The following is a 23,912-nucleotide window of genomic DNA, read 5'->3' as shown; positions in this document are numbered from 1 at the left end:
TATTCCACATTGTATCTCAATAATCATAGATGATAATAATAAGGATTTAGTGTAGTGCATTACAAAATACTGACCACAGCCCAACTTTTTCCAAAGATGAGAGGATTTGAAGAATGTTTATAAAGAAGTGGAGAGCTCTCAGTGCAGTTGAAGTGACAATCACAATACTGGGGTGGAGGAAATCAGATCCACAAAAGAATCTGGCTGTGCAGGAATTCTTCAGCTCTGTAGAAAGCCATATAGAATGGACCAAGATTTCAGGAGTAATACAAGCACAAAAGGTAAAAGTTCTAAAAACCAAGATGTCACCAGTCTCAGAAGTACTATAGATAAAACAGCACAAGGGCATGGTTGAATGGGTTCACAGTTAGAATATAGGTAACAGAATTTATATGTCCACGTGTAAGATGTCGCAGATCGGTGATTCACCATATCAGTGGAATAAAAGTAGGGAGTCAACAAAGGGATGAATGTGTTTTCTTGGCAAAAGGTACAACGTAAAATACAGTCACAGATGAATTTACTCCAATACAAAACCCGCTAAGGACTCCAAAAAATCCATGTGTAGACACACAAATATAGTTGACAGACAAGGTACAAAGTAATGTTAAACTAAAAGGGGTTTACACTAATAAGAAACTTAGCAGGTCTCACAAACAAAGCAAAAGAAAGCTGGAGGTGCAAAACAAGGTAAATAAATGCAACTTTAACAAAATATGGAGAAGTAAGAGCTTTATAAATACTAAAAGAGAAATATTTACATTGTAAACAAGAGAAATCCGAGCCACACACACAAAATGCTGGAGGAATTCAGCAGGCTAGGCAGCATCTATGGAAAAAAGTACAGTCGACGTTTCGGGCCAAGACCCTTTGGCAGGTTTTATTCTTATCTACTTACAGCTAGGAATTAATTGCAGTTGTTTTGCATCTCCGTCACTGGTCCACTTACTTTTCATTTACATTTTGACACTCAGCACATCAATTTCACAGAGATGGGCATGCTACTCATTCCAGCCACAGCTACATTCTTCCTACTGTGTTCATCTGACCTCCAGTGCGGTGCTCTTTTGTCCATCCCGTATTATCCAAAAACATGATACTGATTAAATGTCCGAGTTATGATTTTCACTGTAAAACTGAAAACTGTCAAATTCTATTGTAAGATCTCAAAATGAAGACACACTCAACCTTTTAGAAACAGCTTCTTCCCTTCCACCATCGGATTTCTAAACAGGCAATGAACTCTCTATTAGTTTTCCTTTTTCTTGCATAACTTACTGTAATTTGTACTTTTTATTATAATGTATTGCACTATACAGCCGCCTCAAATCAGCAAATTTCACAACATATACCTAAGATATTAAACCTGATTCTGATGCCCTCAGAGTTCACATCTTTCTTCCATCTACACTCTTGTAAATCCACTCAAAGTGCAGAATATCGCGTCGGTGCGGGCAGCGGAGCGGGAGTAAGGAGTGTTCGTGATCGACATACGACTGGAGATCGGAGGATCAACCATTGTAGGTAGGCCGAGACCCTCGGACCTACCTGGAGAGTACCTGAGGAGGAAGGTAAAGCTGACGTTAGCGGCGAGCGCGAGCTTTAAAAAGCGACCCACTTTCAGGAGCGAGCAGCGGAGTGCGCAGGAGCAGAGTGCTGGGCTTTGGCGCAAGAGGACTACGACAAGTCTAATCTAGGATCAGGTAATGGGGGAGACAGTTAGAGCAGTGGTGTGCTCCGTATGCAGTATGTGGGAGGTCAGGGTCAACACAGTTGATCCTGATGACCACACCTGCAATAGGTGCATCCAGCTGCAGCTCCTATCAGACCGAGTTAGGGAATTGGAGCAGGAGCTGGATGAACTACGGATCATTCGGGAGGCAGAGGCAGAGATAGATAAGAGTTATCGGGAGGCAGTCACACCGAAAAGACAGGAGGTAGGCAAATGGGTGACAGTCAAGAGAGGCAGGGGGAGCAGACAGAGAGAGAAGAGCACCCCTGTGGCCGTTCCCATCAAAAATAAGTATACCGTTTTGGATACTGCTGGTGGGGATGACCTACCAGGAACAAGCTGCAGTGGTCCTGTCTCTGGCACTGAGGTTGGACCCGTGACTAGGAAGGGGAGGAGGGAAGAGAAGAGAGCGGTAGTGATAGGGGATTCTATAGTCAGGCGGGCGGATAGGAGATTTTGTGGGGAAGATCGGGAGTCTCGGATGGTATGTTGCTTCCCTGGTGCCGGGGTCCGAGACATCTCAGATCGGGTACAGGTTATTCTCGAGAGGGAGGGAAAGAACCCAGATGTTGTGGTCCATGTAGGGACCAATGACGTGGGTAGGATGAGTGAGGGGGTCCTGCGTAGGGAGTTCAGGGAGTTAGGTGCGAAGCTGAAGAGTAGGACCTCCAGGGTAACAATCTCAGGATTGCTACCTGTGCCACGTGCAAATGAGGCAAGGAACAGGAGGATTATAAAGATTAATACATGGCTGAGAGGATGGTGCAGGAGGGAGGGCTTCAGGTTTGTAGATAATTGGGCTTTGTTCCAGGGAAGGTGGGATCTGTTCCGAAGGGACGGTTTACACCTGAACTAGAGCGGTACTAACATTCTTGCAGGGAAGTTTGCTAGAGCTTCTTGGGGGGGGGGGGGGGGGGGTTAAACTAAATTTGCAGGGGGTGGGGATCCAGAATGTGAGAGAGGATAGCGAGAGGAAGAATAAAGGACAGGTGGGGACTACACGGTTCCGGAATATTAAGTGTGTAGTAGAGGAAGGTGGGGCGGAACAAGTGATAAGGAGGACTCATGTACAGAGGGATGGTCTGATGGAACATGGAGTTAAATGTGTTGAAAGAATAAGTAAATGTAGGAAGGACAACAAAATTCTAGGGGTGTATAGCCCGATGGGAGTTCGGGGAGCTGGGTTAAGTACAATAGGCAGCGATTCAAACAGAGAGAGGAGAAATGGGTTAAAAATTCTATATCTGAATGCACGAAGTGTCAGAAATAAGGCGGATGAGCTTGAAGCCCAGGTGCGAATGGGTAACTATGATGTTGTTGGGATAACGGAGACATGGCTGCAGGGAGATCAGACCTGGGAAATTAATGTACAAGGGTATACGTGCTATCGTAGGGACAGAAATGTGGGCAGAGGGGGTGGGGTGGCCCTGTTGGTGAGGATTGAGATTCAGTCCTTTGCAAGGGGGGACATAGGGTCAGGAGAAGTAGAGTCTGCGTGGATAGAACTGAGGAACAGTAAGGGCAAAAGGACCCAAATGGTGTTGTCTACAAGCGACCAAACAGTAGCATGGATATTGGGTGCAAGTTGAATAGGGAGTTAACATTGGCATGTGGCAAAGGTAATGTCGCAGTAGTTATGGGGGATTTCAACATGCAGGTGAACTGGGAGAATCAGGTTGGTGCTGGACCACAGGATAGGGAATTTGTAGAGTGCCTACGGGATGCATTCTTGGAACAGCTTGTACGAGATCCGACCAGGGAAAAGACTATTCTGGATTTAGTGTTATGTAATGAACAGGATTTGATAAGCGATCTTGCAGTAAAGGAGCCATTAGGAGGTAGTGATCACAATATGATAAGCTTTTATCTGCAATTTGAGAAAGATAAGGGCAGCTCGGAGGTGTCAGTGTTGCAGATGAACAGGGGAAACTATGGAGCCATGAGGGAGGAGCTGGCCAAAGTTGACTGGACGGATAGCCTAGCAGAAAAGACAGTGGAGCAGCAATGGCAGGTATTCTTGGGAATAATGCACAAGGTGCAAAATCAGTTCATCCCCCAGAGAAGGAAGGATTCAAAGGGGGGGAAAGGGGCCTCAGTGGTTGACAAAGGAAGTCAGAGACTGCATAGCATTAAAAAAAAGGAAATATGACAGAGCTAAGGTGAGTGGGAGGACAGATGATTGGGAAGTTTTTAAGGAACAACAGAACTTAACTAAAAAGGCAATAGGGGGAGAAAAAATGAGGTACGAACGCAAGCTAGCCAGGAATATAAAGGAAGATAGCAAAAGCTTTTTTAGGTATGTGAAGAGAAAGAAGATAGTTAAGAACAATGTTGGGCCCTTGAAGAATGAATTGGGTGAAATTGTTATGGGAAACAGAGAAATGGCAGAAGAATTTAACGAGTACTTTAGATCTGTTTTCACTAAGGAAGACACAAGCAATCTCCCAGATGTATGGATGGGCCAAGGACATAGGGTAACAGAGGAAATGAAACAGATTGACATTCAGAAGGAAACGGTGATGAGAAGACTGATGGGACTGAAGGCTGACAAATCCCCAGGTCCAGATGGTCCTGGAAATTACGGATGCATTGGTAATCATTTTCCAATGTTCCTTAAATTCAGGATCAGTTCCTGAGGATTGGAGAATGGCTAATGTTATCCCACTTTTTAAGAAAGGAGGGAGGGAGAAAACAGAGAACTTTCGACCTGTCAGCCTGACATCGGTGGTGGGAAAGAAGCTAGAGTCCATTATTAAGGATGAAATAGTGGCATATCTAGATAGCAGTGATAGGATTGGGCCGAGCCAGCATGGATTTACCAAGGGTAAATCATGCTTGACTAATCTGTTGGAGTTTTTCGAGGATGTAACTAGGAAGTTAGACGGGGGAGATCCAGTGGATGTAGTGTACCTCGATTTTCAGAAGGCATTTGATAAGGTCCCACATAGAAGATTGGTGGGTAAAATCAAAGCTCAGGGCATCGGGGGGAAGGCATTGACATGGATAGAAAACTGGTTGGCAGATAGAAAGCAAAGGGTAGCGGTGAATGGGTGTTTCTCGGAATGGCAGGTGGTGACTAGTGGGGTGCCACAGGGCTTGGTATTGGGACCACAACTGTTTACCATTTACGTTAACGATTTGGATGAAGGCATAGAAAATAACATCAGCAAAGTTGCTGATGATACTAAGCTGGGTGGCAGTGTGACGTGATGAGGATGTTAGGAGAATTCAGGGTGACTTGGATAGGCTGGGTGAGTGGGCAGATACTTGGCAGATGGCGTTTAATGTGAATAAGTGTGAGGTTATCCACTTTGGGAGTAAGAACAGGAAGGCAGATTATTATCTGAACGGTATAGAGTTGGGTAAGGGAGTAATACAAAGAGATCTCGGAGTCCTTGTTCATCAGTCACTGAAGGTGAATGAGCAAGTGCAGCAGGCAGTGAAGAAGGCTAATGGAATGTTGGCCTTTATTACAAAGGGAATTGAGTACAAGAGCAAGGAAATCCTCTTGCATTTGTACAGAGCCCTGGTGAGACCACACCTGGAGTATTGTGTACAGTTTTGGTCTCCAGGGTTATGGAAGGACATCCTGGCTGTAGAGGAAGTGCAGCGTAGATTCACGAGGTTAATTCCTGGGATGTCTGGACTGTCTTACGCAGAGAGGTTAGAGAGACTGGGCTTGTACATGCTGGAATTAAGGAGATTGAGAGGGGATCTGATTGAAATATATAAGATTATTAAGGGATTGGACAAGACAGAGGCAGGAAATATGTTCCAGATGCTGGGAGAGTCCAGTACCAGAGGGCATGGTTTGAGAATAAGGGGTAGGTCATTTAGGACAGAGTTAAGGAAAAACTTCTTCTCCCAGAGAGTTGTGGGGGTCTGGAATGCACTGCCTCGGAAGGTAGTGGAGGCCAATTCTCTGGATGCTTTCAAGAAGGAGCTAGATAGGTATCTTATGGATAGGGGAATCAAGGGATATGGGGACAAGGCAGGAACTGGGTATTGATAGTAATTGATCAGCCATGATCTCAAAATGGCGGTGCAGGCTCGAAGGGCCGAATGGTCTACTTCTGCACCTATTGTCTATAACACTGTAACTTTCTATAGCTCATTCAGGTTTGCTCTGATCAGCATGGGAGTTTAATGACACTACTCATTGCTAATTCAAAAAAATCAATGTTCCACAGATGCTAATATTATATCCGATAAGAAATATAAAAATATGGATTTGATGCCAGTTTTATATCCTAGTTTTTCAAAATGATTTATAAGATTAATAAAATGTATAAAAGATCTTGAGAAGATTTGAGCAAATAGGTTGCACTAAAAAAGCTGATCTACGTATTTTAAACAAACGAGATTCTGCAAATCCAGACCAACATGCACAAAATGCTGGAGGAACTCAGTAGGTCAGGTAGAAGAAGATAGTGCCAGCGAACACTGGTCCCTCTCGCTTGCTGCTGTCAGAGGAATGTGCCTGCCTGACGGGTTACTCTTAGGCTACTCCTGGGGTCTTGGTTTAATCGAAGTAGTTAGTGGATTGGACTCTGTAGTTGATGTTGTGATGTGTTTCTCTTTACTCCCTTTTTATTGCTGTTTTGTGTGATTTTGGTTGAAGTCGACTGGCTCTGCAGCCTGTAGTCAATGAACGATGTAGTGCTAAATTGAACTAAACTGAACTTAATGAACATTCCAAAACTCTTTCAATGGTTTGATGTTTTATATCATACTTTTCCACTTTTTTACTGTTTGCTTAATTTGTTCTTTTTTTTGTGCATTGGTCATTTGTTTTCTTCAAAAGGATTCCATAGTATTTCTTTTTTTGTGGCTGTCTGTGGGGAGAGGAATCTCAGGGATGTGTACTGCATATACTCTTTGATGACAAATGTACTTTGAATCTATGGAAATTAATAAACATTCGATGTTTCAGGCCAATACCCTGCATTCTAGAACACAGAACAACGCAGGAACAGGCCCTCTGGCCCACAATGTTGTGCCAAACCAATTATATTCATAATCAAATGGCCAACTAATCTCTTCTGCCTACACAGTGGCCACATCCTTCACATTCATGTGTCTGTCTAAACATTTAAATCTTTAATGGTTCTGTCTCTACCACCATTCCAAGTACCCATCACTGTGTAAAAATGACCCCCACACCTTAAATGCACATCCTCTGGTATTAGGCATTAGGCATTTCAACACTTGCAAAACATATTGTCTGTCTAATCTATCTATGCCTCTCATAAGCTTATAAACCTCTATCAGATCTCCCCTCAGTTTCTGCCACTCCAGAGAAAACAGCCCCAGTTTGTCCAACCTCTTGTTATAGCATATGCTCTCTAATCCAGGCAATATCCTGCCAAACCTCTCCTTCACCCTCTCCAAAGCATCAACATCTTATCTATAATGGGGACAACTAGAACTGCATGCAATACTCCAGATATGGCCTATCTGAAGTTTAATAAAGCTGCAACACAACTTCCTGGCTTTTGAACTCAGTGCCTCAACTAATGAAGGCAAGCATGTTACATGCCTTCTTACCCCCACTATCAACCTGTGTAGCTACTTTCATAGAGCTGTGAACTTGGACCCTAAGATCTTTGTGCTCATCAACACCGTAAAGGATCTTACCCGTTAAGAGTGTACTCTCTCTTTACATTTGACTTACCAAAGTGCAATACTTCATACTTGGCCAGGTTAAACTCCATCTGCTATTTCTCTGCCCATTAATGCAACTGAACTATATGATGTTGTATTCTTTGCCAGTCTTCAACACTATCCTTACCACCACCAATCTTTGTATCATCTGCAAACTTACTAATGTATGTGTGGGTGTTTTTGTTTGTTTTATACTAGAATTATATTTTAAACTTAAGATGGCATCAAATCAATAGTAGATTTCAGCAATGGATCATTCGATTAACAAAACCTTAATATTCCAGGGTTGATTGGATCGTATGTAACCTTGACAGGCTGAAATTAAAAGCCTTTGTTTATCTCTAGTGTAAGTTAATGTTCTTATAAAAAACAAGAGTCCTTCAGAAAATATGCTTCACTTTTAAATTCTCTTGTAAAGAAGAAACCCATGACTGTCAGGAAGTGCAGGCAGATGATAGGACAAAATTGCAGCTAGCAGGGTGAGTGTCAGTGCATCAGGGATGCAGCATCAAAAGGTAGCAAGTCGAAGTGTTATATTTAAATTACCATAAGACAAAGGAGCAGAAGTCAGCCATTCGGCCTATTGAGTCTGGACTGCCATTTTATCATGAGCTGATCCATTCTCCCATTTAGTCCCACTCCCCCGCCTTCTCACCATAACCTTTAATGCCCTGGCTACTCAGATACCTATAAATCTCTGCCTTAAATACACCCAATGACTTGGCCTCCACTGCCACCCGTGGCAACAAATTCCACAGATTCACCACCCACTGGCTAAAACAATTTCTTTGCATCTCTCTTCTGAATGGGCACCCTTCAATTCTTAAGTCATGCTCTCTTGTACTAGACTCCTCCACCATGGGAAACAACTTTGCCACATCCACTCTGTCCATGCCTTTCAACATTCGAAATGTTTCTATGAGGTCCCCCTCATTCTCCTAAACTCCAAGGAGCACAGTCCAAGAGCGGTCAAACGTTCCTTGTATGTTAACCCTCTCATTCCCAGAATCATTCTAGTGAATCTTCTCTGAATCCCCTTCAACGTCAGCACATCCTTTCTTAAATAAGGAGCCCAAAACTGCACACAGTACTCCAAGTGAGGTCTTACCAGTGCCTTATAGAGCCTCAACATCACATCCCTGCTCCTATACTCTACTCCTCTAGAAATGAATGCCAACATTGCATTCGCCTTCTTCACCACCGACTCAACCTGAAGGTTAACTTTAAGGGTATCCTGCACGAGGACTCCCAAGTCCAGTTGCATTTCAGAACTTTGAATTCTCTCCCCATTTAAATAATAGTCTGCCCGTTTATTTCTTCTACCAAAGTGCATGACTTTCCAACATTGTATTTCATTTACCACTTCTTTGGCCATTCTCCCAACCTATCCAAGTCTCTCTGCAGACTCTGTTTCCTCAGCACTACTGGCCCCTCCACCTATCTTTGTATCATCAGCAAACTTAGCCACAAAGCCATCTACTCTATAATCCAAATTGTTGATATTCTGTCTAGGCCTTTCAACATTCGAAAGGGTTCATTGACAGAGTAGACATGGAAAGGAGCAACACACACAAAATGCTGGTGGAACGCAGCAGGCCAGGCAGCATCTATAGGAAGAAGCACAGTCAACGTTTCAGGCCAAGACCCTTTGTCAGGACTAACTGAAAGATAGTAAGAGTTTTGAAAGTGGGGAGGGGGAGATCCGAAATGATAGGAGAAGACAGGAGGGGGAGGGATGAAGCCATGAAGCTCGAAAGTTGATTAGCAAAAGGGATACACAGCTGGAGAAGGGAAAGGATCATGGGATGGGAGGCCTAGGGAGAAAGAAAGGGGAAGGAGAGCACCAGAGGGAGATGGAAGGTAGGCAAGGAGTGATTGGGAGAGGGGCAGAGAGAAAAATAGAGGAAAAAAAGGGGGGGGGGGAATAAATAAATAAATAAGGGATGGGGTAAGAAGGGGAGGAGGGGCATTAACGGAAGTTAGAGAAGTCAATGTTCATGCCATCAGATTGGAGGCTACCCAAATGGTATATAAGCTGTTGTTCCTCCAACCTGAGTGTGGCTTCATCTTGACAGTAGAGGAGGCCATGGACAGACATATCAGAATGGGAATGGGACGTGGAATTAAAATGAGTGCCCACTGGGAGATCCTGCTTTCTCTGGCGGACAGAGCATAGGTGTTCAGCGAAATGGTCTCCCAGTCTGCGTCGAGTCTCACCAATATATAGAAGGCCGCACCATGTTTCCCATGATGGATGAGTCTCGGGCAAGAGGGTACAACCTCAGGGTAGAGGGGCAACCATTTAAAACAGAGATGCAGAGAAGTTTCTTTAGCCAGAGTGTGGTGAATTAGTTGAATTTGTTACCGCAGGCAGCTGTGGAGGCCAGGTTGTTGGATGTATTTGAGGTGGAATTTGATAGGTTCTTGACTGGCCAAAGCATCAAAGTTTATGGGGAGAAGGATGCAGAGTGGGGCTGAAGAGGACAGAAAAAAGGATCAGCCATGATTGAATGGCAGAACAGACTCAGTGGGCTAAATGGCCTAATTCTGCTCCTATGTCTGATGGTTTTCTTTCTTGTGGCTGATTTGCAGGTATGTGATCAGTTGGGTGGGTGTACGTGTGTGTGTTAGGTGTGCACCTGTATGTGGTGTGTGGGTATGGTGGATTTTGATGTTACTGTTGCTGTTCTTTTTGTAAGTGAGGAGGTCAGGGATTGTTGTTTTTTTGTGAGTGAGGGGGTAGGGGATTTTGGGGTTTTAACAGTTTTGTTTCTTTTTCATGCATAGGGAGTTTATGTATGGTCTTTCTGTATTTCATGGCTATCTGGAGAAGACAAATATCAGAGTTATATTGTACATGTATATTTTCAGAATAAAATGAACCCTTTGAACACCTGAGTATTTCCAACATTTCCTGTAGACACAAAAAAAGAGCTGAAAGTGCCATTGATCTATAGGTGGACCCGCACAACGTCGCTGGTACAGATTGTCCGGTTGCATTTCAAGCAGGAAGGTGTTGAAGATTTTTGTCGCTCAGACAAACAGGGCCTGCAGATCAGGTGTCCACACAACAATCTGTACACCACCAAGTGTTTGGAATATGCCGAGAATGCCTCGTTGCAGCTGCTGCAGGCTTCGTAAGACCCAACTGGACTTTGCTCTGTGGATAAAAAGTTAAAACAGTGAAAAATTGAAGGTTGCATATTGCTAAGGCCAGTTTGAAGAGGTAGCATTTCTCTTTCATATGATTCTGACTCTTGGTAAACCAATTTTCTTGATAAAAGCAATATATTGCAAGAAATACATACTAGCAACAGAAAAGACTGGAAGAATTTAACAGGTCAGGCAGCATCTTTGTGGAGAGACAGTGTGACTCTGTTGGTAAAAAATGTAATGCAGTCTTTAGAAAGAGGTGACATAGGGTCAGAAGGTGTTGAATTGTTGTGGGTTGAGCTAAGAAACTGTAAGGGTAAAAAGACCCTGCTGGGAATTCCAGGCCCCCAAAAGCTGGCCAAAACTGATTGGAAAAGAACAGAAGTGACGGCAGAGCAGCAATGGCTGAAATTTCTGGAAGCAATTCAAAAGGCAGAGGATATCTACATGCCAAAAAGGAAGAAGTATTCTAAAGGCAAGATGACACAACCCTGACTAACAAGAGAAATCAAAGCCAACATAAAAGGCAAAGAGAGGGCATAAAATAGAGCAAAAAATCTGGCGGAAAGTTACACTGGGAAGTTTTCACATACCAACTGCAGGCAATTAAAAAAGTAATTAAGAAGGAAAAGATGGACTACAAAACTAAGCTAGCCAATAATATTAAAGAGGTTACCAAACATTTCTTCAGATATATAAAGTGTAAAATAGAGGTGAGAGTGGATATCGAACCACTGGAAAACAATGCCAGACAGGTAGTAATGTGGGACAAACTGAATAAGTACTTCGCATCTGTCTTCACTGTGTCGTACATACTGTTATGACACTAGCAGTATGTCGTAGTTTCAAGAGTGTCAGAAGTGTGTGAAGTTGCCATTACTAGGGAAAAATTCTTGGGAAACTTAAAGGTCTGAAGGTAGATAAATCACAGACCAGTTGGTGTACACCCCAGGGTTCTGAAAGAGGAGGCTGAAGAGATTCTGGAGGCATCTTTCAAGGGTTGTAGATGCACATAAAATAGGTGGTAGCCAGCTTGGGTTCCACAAGGGAAAATCTTGCCTGACAAACCTGTTGGAATTTTTTGAAGAAAGAGCAAGCAGATTAGACAAAGGATGTTGTGCACTTGGATTTTCAGAAGGCCTTTCAATTGATCTTTCAAGAATCATCAGATTTTGAAATGGTTCTGGAAGACTGGAAATTTTCAAATGTCACTTCACTCTTCAAGAAGGGAGAGGAGCGGAGGAAAGGCAGTTATAGGCCAATTAGTCTGACCTCAGTGGTTGGGAAAATGGCGTAGTCGATCGTTAAGGATGTGGCTCCAGGTATGTAGATGCACATAAAATAGGTGGTAGCCAGCTTGGGTTCCACAAGGGAAAATCTTGCCTGACAAACCTGTTGGAATTTTTTGAAGAAAGAGCAAGCAGATTAGACAAAGGATGTTGTGCACTTGGATTTTCAGAAGGCCTTTGACAAGGTGCTACACCTGAAGCTACTTAATAAATTAAGAGCCCATGATATTACAGGAAAGATGCTCGCATGGATAAAGCAGTGGCTGACTGGTAGGAGGCTAAGAGTGGGAATAAAGGGATCCTTTTTCGGTTGGCTGTCAGTGACTTTTGTTGGGACTGCTTCTTTTTATCTTATAAGTCAATGATGATAGATGATAGATGGATGATAGAATGGATGTCTTTGTTGCAGTTTGCAGATGATACAAACATAGGTGGAGGGGCAGGTAGTTTTGAGGAAGTACAGAGGCTACAGAAGGACCTAGATTAGGAGAATGAGCAAAGAAGTGGCAGATGGAATACAGTGTCGGGAAATGTATGGTCATGCACTTTGGTAGAAGCAATAAAAGAGTAGATTATTTTCTAAGTGGAGAGAAAATTCAAAAGATTGAAGCACAAAGGGAGTTCTTGTGCAGGATTCCCTAAAGGTTAATTTACAGGTTGAATCTGCAGTGAGGACGGCAATGTGGTATTAGCAATCATTTCAAGAGGACTAGAATACAAAAGCAAGGATGTAATGTTGAGACTTTATAAAGCACTGGTGAAGCCTCAATTGGAGTATTGTAAGCAGATTGGGTACCTTATCTTAGAAAGGATGTGGTGAAATTGGAAAGTATTCAAAGGAGGTTCACGAAAATTATTCCAAGGTTGAACGGCTTGTCATACAAACAGCATTTGATGATTTTGGGCCTGTATTCACTAGAATTCAGAAGAGTGAGGGTTGACCTAATTGAAACCTATTGAATGGTGAAAGGTCTTGATAGAGTGGATGGAGAGGATGTTACTTTTCCTATGGTGGGAGAGTTGAGGATTAGAGTACACAGCCTCAGAATAGAGGGGTGTCCTTTTAAACAGAAAGGAAGAAGAATTTCTTTAGCCAGAGATTGGTAAATCTGTGGAATTCTTTGCCACAGGCAGCTGTGGAGGCCAAGCCTTTACTGATATTTAAGGCAGAAGTTGATAGATTCTTGATTGGTCAAGGATTGAAGGGCTATGGGGAGAAGACATTGGGGCTGAGAGGAAAAATGGATCAGCCAAGAAGAAATGGTGGAGCAGACCCAATGGGCCAAATGGCTTAATTCTGCTCCTATATCATACAGTCTTATGGCCCTAAATGTTTTACATTGTGATTGTTTATAAGATCATATGACAAAAGTCAATTGTCCTGAAAAATTAACTGCGCCTCTCTACTGATGCTGCCTGTCCTAAATACTTCCAGGACCTTTTGATTTACTTTAATTCCTTGGACGATTTGCTAATGTTGGTGAGATTTTGATAAAGACAATGGATCATAGCATTACTTCAAATTACTCCATTCATTGTCTAAATATTCATTTAGGGCCTATGTGTAGCATGCTATTCTAAAGCTGGCACCTCTGGTAGATTTTCAGAACATTTACTGTCGATGCATGGTTTTGCTGGCAGGCCTGCATTTGTTGCCCATCCTCAACTGCCCTTGTGAAGGTGGTGACTTTCACCTTAAATCACTGAGGTCCTTTTTGGTGACAGTACTTGTTTAATTCTTAGGGTAGAGAATTTCAGGATATGAAGGAAGGGCTTGGAGGCGCGAGGTTTCTATACACTCTCCATCCTGGTCCTTTTTGGCAACAGAGGTGTTCAGGTGCAGCATCTGCTCAGCCTCTCAAACAAATATTTATATATTCATTTTAAGGGATATGATCAATGCAAGGCCATCATTTCTGACTTCTCTACTGAGAAAGTAGTAAAATCATACAGTGCAACACAGTAAGAGCCCATCTCATCCAATCCCACTGTGATGCTTCTCTATAGTAACCTATGTGGCATGTTTGTTTAGAGGATGTCACAGTAGCATAATGGTAAGCAAAACGCTTTACAGCATTAATCACTCAGGTTCATTTCAGCTGCTGTCTGGAAGGAGTTTGTATGTTCTCCCTGTGACCATGTGAGTTTGTTCTGTGTGATCTGGTTTTCTCCCACATTCCAAAAACACAAGGTTAGGGTTAATGAGTGTGGGCTTGCTATATTGGTGACGAAAGCATAGCAACACTTGTCAGCTGCACCCAGCACATCTTCAGACTGTGTTGGCTGTGCATACAAACAATGTATTTCACTATATGCTTCGATGGACATGTGACAAATAAAGCTAATCACTCGTTATCTAATTTTTATGCCTACTTTAGGCCCAAGTTCCTCCAAGCCTTTCCAATACATGTATCTGACCAAATACCAATTAAATATTGTATCCATCTCTACCACCTCCTACTCTGGCAGCTTGTTCCAGATAACCACCACTCTGATATAACTTGCCTCTCAAATCCCCTTTAAATTACACTTTACTGAGAGGACAGGATCCAGTATTGAGTTACCAACTTGAACCAGTCCACTTGCTTAAACTAACAGTGTGGGTTTGATTCCACTACTTCCAGATCAGGAATTTAATTATTTTATATGTATACTTAGTGCGATTTATTGTTTTTTTATTATTATATATTGAAATGTACTGTTGCCACAAATTTCATGTCACATGCCAGTGATATTAAAACTGCTTCTGATAATGTTGATTTATGTGATAGAGGTGTATAAGATGATGAGAGGCACTGAACATGTGGATAGCCAGAGTCTTTTTCCCAGGGCTGAAATGGTTAACATTAGGGGGCATAGTTTAAAGGTACTTAGAAGTAGATCATGGTAAGTTTTTCCGCACAGAGAGTGGTGGGTGCATTAAATGCATTGCTGGAAACTGTGGTGGAGGCAGATACAATAGGGTCTTTTAAGAGACTCTTAGATAGGTACATGGTGCTTAGAAAGAGAGAACGTTATGCAGTAGGTTAATTCTAGGCAGTTTCTGGAGTAGGTTACATGGTTGACACATTGTGGGCCAAAGGGCCTGTAATGTGCTGTAGATTTCTATGTTCTATGTCAATTGACAATGACTGCAACACTACAAACTGGATCAGAATTACATTTCATATACAGTACCTTTCAGACAGTCAGCGTTGCTGCCACCTACTGGCTGTGATTTGTATTGACTTTGTTTGACAGTAAAGGATGGAAATGTGCTTAAGACGGAAGCCAACGCACTGTCCAGGCTCTGTGCTAACTTCTGCTCATGTGATACCAACCCTGTTGGAAACAGATCATATGTAAATCACACTTAGTCAGAAAAATGCAAACTTCTACAGGATTATGTCAAACAAGAATGGTGCACAGGAGACCCAATAGATGTTTCCTCCACAATGGGAAGTGTTGAAAAAGACAAAACTAGTATCTCCTACATGGGTCAATAACCAGAGGTCATCTCAAATGTTATAATGCTTTAAAAAAAACAAACAGTTCCTCAGTAGTCAAATATATCTATGTTACTACATGGTCAGGAGATTCCTAGATTCAACACTCAGGCCGATGTTTGGCAAGATAGTCAACCTTGGTAAGATAGTGACACATTTAATATAGGTGCTGGCTCACAGGTTCATTGACTTCAGCTCAGTCCTGGTCCCCAGTGCAGTTTGTGCAGTTCACACAGTCTCTCTCTATGTGACAAACAACAGAAAATCTGCAGATGATGGAAATCCAAGCAACACACACAAAATGCTGGAAGAACTCAGCAGGCCAGGGAGCACCTATGGAAAAGAGTATAGTTGATGTTTCAGCCGAGACCCTTCAGCAGGATGGAGAAAAAAAGCTGAGGAGTCAGTGTTAGAAGGTGGGGGGAGGGAAGGAAGAAACACAAGGTGATAGATGAAACCGGGAAGGGAGAAGGGGTGAAGTTAAATGCTGGGAAGTTGATTGGTGAAAGAGACAGAGGGCTAAATCCAATAGGAGGACAGAAGACCATGGAAGAAAAGGGAGGAGGACCATCAGAGGGTGATGATGGGCAGGTAAGGAGATTAGGTGAGAGAGGGTTAAGAGAATGGGTAATGGTGAAGGGGTGGGGCATTACTGTAAGTTCCAGAAATTGATATTCATGCCATGAAGTTGGAGGCTAACCAGAGAGAATATAATGTGTTGCTCCTCCAACTTGAGTATGGCCTCATCGCGACAGTAGAGGAAGCCATGGACTGACAAGTCGGAATGGGAGTGGGAAGTAGAATTAAAATGGGTGGGCGCTCTACGTGGGACTGCCTGGAAGTAATTTTTTCTGACATTCCAAAGGTGTGAGCTTGTGGGTTAATTGGACACTGTGATTTATCCCTAGCCTATCAGAGAGTGGTAGAATATTTAAGGAATTGATATGAATGTGGAGAGAGTAAAGTGGGTTTCATGCACGATTAGTGTAAATTGATATTTTATGGTTGACAGAGTTGGTGAGCCAAGCTTTCACCAACAATAACAGGCTAACACGGTTCCCTTGACCACAGGCAAGATAGCTGTTAGAAACTCAGCAAGTCAAAAAACAGCTGAAGTTTCAAACTCAGACCCTTCATCAGGAGCCTGAAACGTTGACTGTGTATCCCATTCCTTAGATGCTGTCTGACCTGTTGAGTTCCTCCAGCATTTTGTGTGTGTAACTGTGGAATTTATCAAGGATACTTACATTGATAACAGCTTCTTCAATTCAGCACTTTCCTGACTACCAGTCCTAAAACATCCATTGTTACCTAACCAATGATTCAATGTAAAAATGATATGAGGACAAAGAAACGGAACAAAAAAAAGAGGTTGAAAGAGCTGAGTATTAGAGTCAGAGTCACGAAGCTTACAGCATATCAGGCCCTTTGGCCTGTCTACTCTATCCTGAACTATTATTCTGCCTAGTCCATTTGACCCACACCTGGACCAGAGTCCTCTATACCTTTTCCATCCATGCATTTTTGTGTGTGTTACAATGGATTTTCAGCATCTGCAGAATCTCCTATGTTTATAATAGTGAGAAATTGATTTGGTGACTTCGCTACAATAGACCTGGTTTTTTTTGACAAAACTGAAGGAAAAATAAAGCATCCTAAAATTTACAATGAAGTCCACTCAAAAACTTAAACCAAATAGGTGTGCATTATTGTTCTCTGGTCACAGTTTTGGCAATCTTCCTACAATCTTCATTTAGCCTCGCTCCTTAATTAGCCAGATGGCTTATGGACTGTGGATTTTCCAAAGTGAATACATGAATATGAGAAGGTCACCGAGTAACCTGCTCCATTATTCAATAACACCAAGGCTGATATGACTATAATATCCACCCTGAATTCCTGCTTCCTGCAGTAACAATTATTTCGCTCTCCTGTATACTTGAGTACCGGAAATGACATTGATCAATCTTGAATCTCTCATCCCTTGACTGTTCTATAATTTATCCAGTGTTTCCTTAAAATATCTGAGGACTGATCAGCACTCTGAGGAACAGAATTCCAAAACTCACAGTCTTCCAAGAGGAAAACATATTCCCCCATCTTTATCTGAAATGGCCATCCCTTACTTTCTTCTATTCCAATCTTCCTTATTTAACGTCACCTTACATACATCTAGGCTAATTTCCCAGTATGCAAAAGCCTGCTCCATATTTGTACTGTTCTGAATAAAGGATATGTCCTGAATTCTTTACATTGTTTATTTGATGAGTGTTCTCAATAGCCAATCACTGTTATCGCTTGCAACAACTCAGAAAAGATGGATCCTGACCTTGGATCATTAATAAGCTTCCCTTGTTCTGTAATCTATCCACATGCCCATAAGGAATGGTCACTTGCAGAGAGATAATTGATATTAGGTAGAACAGGACCCCAGTTCTCATCCACAGCTTTGGAAGATAAAATCTGTAAATGCAGTATCACACACTGACAAAGTGTAAAAAAACAATGAGACTATACCCAAACTTTTCTCAGACTTCTGCGGTTCTTTCACTTCTGCTTTGAATCTCTTTTCATTAGAATCTGACACAGATGAATAATTTGAACACGTGCAGACACTTATTTGTTCAGAGACAGGATTCATGTCTGTATCCTGTATGGAGTCTGATTTTCTCTTCACTGCAGATGAGGCAACAAAACCAACTCGACTTCTCCCCACAACGTCATGGCCTGGTATTGTGCTGTGCAGTGCAAAGTAGTCTAGCCTTGCTTTAAGAGTCAAGTGAGGCACAGGCTTTGAATGGTGGCTGAAAGGGACACCGGTGAAGGGGTCATTTGGCACCCTGCCCCACGTAGCTTCATTCCGGCTATATTTGTCCAGTGTGCTCTGATCGATTACTTTACCACTAGGAAGCAACATTGGAAGCACCATGATTTCAGAAGTTATGGGGTCCAGAAACTCCTCTGGAATGCTCCCACCAGGTAGTGGAGATTCATGGGTACTGGGCTGTAGGCTGCCACCAAGCGTATGGTTAGACGGTGCAGGAGAAGCAATTCCTTGCTTGATCACAGGAACTGATTGCTCAGCCTTGTATTCTTGGTAAGCCTTGAAGACACTTTCAATAAGTTTAAGAGGGGATGATCTAGATGGTTGTCCCCAGATGTCCAGCTTTCTGAAACAAGGCACACGGCCCCCTGATACGTAAGTGATGCAAATCCTGAGGTGATTTATATTCGTCAATGAAAATTGTCCCTTGTTCCACAAATCCTGTTTGGAGGTATGGCTGTCAACAGCAGAAAGCTCATCAAGCTCATTGAAAGGAGCTCTGGGTTTGTATGCTTTGTGCCTGAAGGATACTTTGTTTTGGTCTTTCAGCACAACTTTCCCCACTAATGTGAAAACATCTTTGTCAGTAAAGGCCTGGCAAGAAGGCTGAGAGCTCTGTAAGGAATTTTCACTCCATGTCTGAGTCTTATTACGCGTTGTACAGGTATAGACATCCAATCCTAAAGAGTTCTGCAAGCCTGAGACTTCCAGGTCAATTCTACAAAGCTCCACATTAAATGGGAATGACACCGTAACATGTAGAGGAGGTTTGATGAAGTATTCAGCACGGAATCCACACCTTGCCTTCACGGGATCTGCAGATATCAAATTGCTTACTTCATAGCCGTCAGCGCAGACCTGAACAAAATGCACAAAAGTAAGTGAAAGTATTTTGTCACTATAATTACAGTACAAACTTTAACTGATGCATTGTTGATCCTGAGCTGTCAGGCAAAGGAGCAGGAGGGGTTGGGCTGGATCTCCCATAGCAATATGTTGCCAATTAATACAGTTCAGATTGATGAGGAAGTGGGTGAAGAATGTGTCATCTTTCTGCAACAAGAGAGAGACAAAAAGAAATCACAGATTGGTATCCTTGTCTTCTAAATCCAATTCAACTAACTAAGCAGCTGGTGGATTGTACTGTCTACCTTCTGTAATGCCCTGGTTCATATTTTTACTGTTATGCTGTATGTATTTCATTTTGGCAGTTCTGTGAGAACAGCTTGTTTTCAGCTTGCTCTGTTTTCAGCTTATCAAGTCACTTATTATTGTCATTTCGACAATAACTGCTGGTACAGTACACAGTAAAAACAAGAGAACGTTTTTCAGGACCATGGTGCTACGTGAACAATTCAAAAACCAACACAAAAATTACACTAAACTACAGACCTACCCAGGACTGCATAAAGTACACTGAACAGTGCAGGCATTACAATAAATAATAAACAAGACAATAGGCACAGCTGAGGGCAGTAGGTTGGTAGTCCGATGGCTTGGGGGAAAGTCTGTTACATAAATAAACAGCTGAATGGTAGCATCCGGGATTCTGTCCGTTGCTGTACTCCCGCCGAGTATTTCGTTGCTACAGATGTAGTCCAATTTAATGTCCATTGGAGAGCAGAATGGACGGGAGAGCCAGCCGGCTAGGGCTTGCTTTTTTCATGGCACAGACTCCTGCTCGCTCGCCTCGCTTCCTCGCGCACCGCTTACGACGTCCCCACCTCTGGCCACCGGCATCAGGCGACTCCGAGGACTGCGGGCCCGATTCCCTCAGCAAGCAGACATTGGAGAGCAGAATGGACAGGAGAGCCGGCCGGCTAGGGCTTACTATTTTCCTGGCACGGACTCCTGCCCGCTCGCCTCGCTTCCGCTTCCTCGCACACCGGCATCAGGTGACTCCAAGGACTGCAGGCCCGATTCCCTCAGCAAGCAGACATTGGAGAGCAGAATGGACAGGAGAGCCGGCCGGCTAGGGCTTACTATTTTCCTGGCACGGACTCCTGCCCGCTCGCCTCGCTTCCGCTTCCTCGCACACCAGCATCAGGTGACTCCAAGGACTGCGGGCCCGATTCCCTCAGCAAGCTGAGGTCGCGCAATCTTACCAGCAGATTTTTATGAAGGTTTGTTTTTGGGCGATCTCTGTATTATAGCAGTTTCTGGTGATGATAGATAGTCTCTCTGTTATCCATTGCTCTAAACCCTAACTGTGCCTTAAAATTAAATTAAAAAACTAAATTAAAGTAGCAGTAGATCCGAAAGGCCGCTGCTGCCATGTGCCATTGAAGATAAGGGACGAGGAGTAATGTGTGCCATCCAATTCGGTTGGTCGAATTTAGGGGAGGTTTCTCTGGTGAGGGACACCAAAGTTGGGCTTGGTGCTTTAGTTCGAGAGGATATGAAGAGGGAAAGACGCCAGAGAGAAGAGGTGGGACCGTGATTCGACGAAGCCCGGGATGAGATAGCTTGAGGATCGGTGACCTAGAGAAACTGTGAGCTCCAACTTGTGAATATTAGACTGTTTCATTAAAATGGCCCCTTTTCTTTTTTTGTTCTTTTCTTTACTAACCCTTTAGTCAAATGAAGAATCATAAAGATAATCTTTTAATCATATGTGGTGTCATAACTAATTTGTAACAGGGTATCGAATTACACAGCATCCGCACAAACAGGAGTTTGGGGTGGGAGCGTGCCTCAATCTTACGAGTTTGGCAAGGCCGGAGATCGTCTTCCCTAGATTTACGCAGCCGAGGAAATGAGGATGTTTCACCTCTCAGCAGCGGAGGGTCTGGTTCAAGTAAAACACTAAGTGCTGAGTCACAAAGACTTCATTGGGAGGCTAAAAACCAAATACATTAGCGATCTTTAAGATTGAGGTAATTAGTAGGGTGGATGTCTATATGATTATTTCCAAGTTATGGTTGGGCTGAGAGTGACTGGCAGTGGCAGTGAGGTCTAAAATGATATAGTCATTAATAAATACAATAAAGACCTTTGGAAATACTTCTTTACATAGAGGATGCACACTTCATGGGCACCCAAGGTCTGAAGCAGAGATAGCTACAAGGAACAGATAGGGTACAATGAAGTACATTGGGAGGAAGCTCACATGGAGCATAAGTGCCACAGAGACCACGCAGAACAAATCAATCATAAATTAGTAGATTACAGAAAGAGCCAATGGGATTGAGTCTACACTTTTCCCATTATTTTTACTAAATATTGACCAAATTCACTTTTGAACGCCCTACTTAAATATATAGTCACCACTCTACCATATGGTTCATTTAAAATCTTGCCCAAACATTGTACAAGTTATTCCACTACATTGCCTACTCCTTTTGCTTGTTTGGTTTTAACTTAACAACCGCATGAGATTCTTCCTTATTCTAAATCTGTCAGCTCTTAACAACTCTCCCCCTAAGCATCTCTGCTCTGAGAAGAACTGTCTTTCACCACTACAGATGTATAATTGGAATCAGTCTGATAAAATTTATTCTGCAACCTTTGAAAAACCTTAATTTCCTTACAGAAGTAAGATGCTGAGAACTGGGTGCAAAGCACCATTTGGACATTGTAGATTTTCTTTAAAATAATTCACTGGACTTCTTTTTATGAAGTCCTGGACCCACACTGTAAATCACTAATCACTCCACCATAGAACATTACAGCACAGAAACAGGCCTTTTGGCCCTTCTTGGCTGTGCCCAACCTGTACCTGTCCAAGTTTTTCTTAAATGTTAAAAGTGAGCCCGCATTTACCACTTCATCTGGCAGCTCATTCACATTCCCACCACTCTCTGTGTGAAGAAGCCCCCCCTAATGTTCCCTTTAAACTTTTCCCCCTTCATCCTTAACCCATGTCCTCTGGTTTTTTTTCTCCCCTAGCCTCAGTGGAAAAAGCCTGCTTGCATTCACTCTATCTACACCCATCATAATTTTATATACCTCTATCAAGTCTCCCCTCATTCTTCTACGCTTCACGGAATAAAGTCCTGACCTATTCAATCTTTCTCTGTAACTCAGTTTCTCAAGTCCCGGCAACATCTTTGTAAATCTTCTCTGCAATCTTTCAAACTTATTAATATCCTTCCTGTAATTTGGTGACCAAAACGGCACACAATACTCCAAATAAAAGCACAAAATGCTGGCAGAACTCAGCAGGCCAGACAGCATCTATGGGAGGAGGTAGTGACAATGTTTCGGGCCGAAACACTTAATCAGGAGTGAAGGGTTTCGGCCCGAAACATCGTCACTACCTCCTCCCATAGATGCTGTCTGGCCTGCTGAGTTCTGCCAGCATTTTGTGTTTTTATTTATTTCCAGCATCTGCAGATTCACTCGTGTTGCCACAATACTCCAAATTCGGCCTCACCAATGCCTTATTCAATCTCACCATAACATTCCAACTCTTATACTCAATACTTTGATTTATAAAGGCCAATGTATCAAAAACTCTCTTCACTACCTATCTACCAGTGATGCCATTTTTAGGGAATTTTGTATCTGTATTCCCAGATCCCTCTGTTCTACTGCACTCCTCAGTGCCCCATTACTTAACTTGTATGTTCTACCTTGGGTTTGCCTTCCAAAGCGCAATACCTCACACTTGTCTGTATTAAACTCCATCTGCCATTTTTCAGCCCATTTTCCCAGCTGGTCCAAATCCCTCTGCAAGCTTTGAAAACCTTCCTCACTGTCCACTGCACCTCCAATCTTTGTATCATCAGCAAATTTGCTGATCCAATTTATCACATTATCATCTAGATCATTGATATAGATGACAAATAACAATGGACCCAGCACTGATCCCTGTGGCACACCACTAGTCACAAGTCTCCAGAGTAGCAATCCTCCACTTCCACTCTCTGACTTCTCCCACTGAGCCAATGAATAATCCAATTTACTACCTCTCCATGTATACCTAGCGATTGAATCTTCCTAACTAACCTCCCATGCGGGACCTTGTCAAAGGCCTTACTGAAGTCCATGTAAAAAACGTCCACTGCCTTCCCTTTATCCACTTTCCTGGTAACCTCCTCGAAAAACTCAAACAGATTTGTTAAACATGATGTACCACACACCATCTTCAAATATCTATCCGAGCACATCTTAAAGTATACTATTTGAAACTTTAACACACTAAAAAGAAAAAAAGACAATAAATCCTTTCAGAAGGCAATTTTCCTGCACCTAATTCTACCTGTTATGCCTCTGTTAATAATTGCACCATCAAATCTACAAAGTCTTTTAATATCTTAACTCTGCTGTCTTTCTACAGATGCTGCCTGACCATTGATGAGTATTTTCTGCTTTACTTCAAGGGATAGATCTCCTTGAACTCATCCTGAAGCCATTTATTGGACCAAAGGGGTCTAATATCCTAGCAGGCAGGTTTAATGGAGCTGTTAGGGAAGGTTTAAATCAATTTGGCAACACATCCTTTTTGAGATATCGGGCCCAAAACTGTTGGCAATACTCCAAGTGTGACCTGACTAGTGTCTTATAAAGGCTCAGCATTATCTCCTTGCTTTTATATTCTATTTAATATTGGAATCTCATGTGGATAGGGTGGTGAAGAAAGCTTTTGGTATGCTGGCCTTTATAAATTGAGTATAGGAGTTGGGATGTATTGTTAAAATTGTACAAGGCATTGGTGAAGCCAAATTTGGAGTATTGTGTACAGTTCTGGTCACCAAATTATAGGAAAGATGTCAACAAAATAGAGAGAGTACCGAGAAGATTTACTAGAATGTTACCTGGGT

The 23,912-nt window shown here is 42.6% G+C and overlaps 1 protein-coding gene across 3 annotated transcripts in view; it reads right to left on the bottom strand.

The window, feature by feature from the left end:
• Positions 1-410: 410 nt before the first annotated feature.
• The window catches only part of ubox5 (U-box domain containing 5), a 48,316-nt gene continuing 24,814 nt past the window's right edge, over positions 411-23,912 (bottom strand). For 2 of the 3 annotated variants that reach the window (XM_073042179.1, XM_073042180.1), the window contains exons 3-5: positions 17,841-19,005; positions 15,016-15,159; positions 10,237-10,556 (exon numbers count right to left, since the gene is read on the bottom strand). In XM_073042179.1, the coding sequence (XP_072898280.1) occupies positions 10,348-10,556; positions 15,016-15,159; positions 17,841-19,005 (1,518 nt within the window). In that variant the 3' untranslated portion in view covers positions 10,237-10,347. Of the gene's footprint in view, positions 1,560-10,236; positions 10,557-15,015; positions 15,160-17,840; positions 19,006-23,912 lie in introns of those variants that run through there. The other variant, XR_012098589.1, reaches the window with a different exon arrangement.

This window comes from Hemitrygon akajei, chromosome 4 (genome assembly GCF_048418815.1).
Source record: "Hemitrygon akajei chromosome 4, sHemAka1.3, whole genome shotgun sequence".
Lineage (NCBI taxonomy): Eukaryota > Metazoa > Chordata > Chondrichthyes > Myliobatiformes > Dasyatidae > Hemitrygon > Hemitrygon akajei.
The sequence above is the reverse complement of the archived record's forward strand: the minus strand, read 5'-3'. Positions and strand labels throughout refer to the sequence as shown.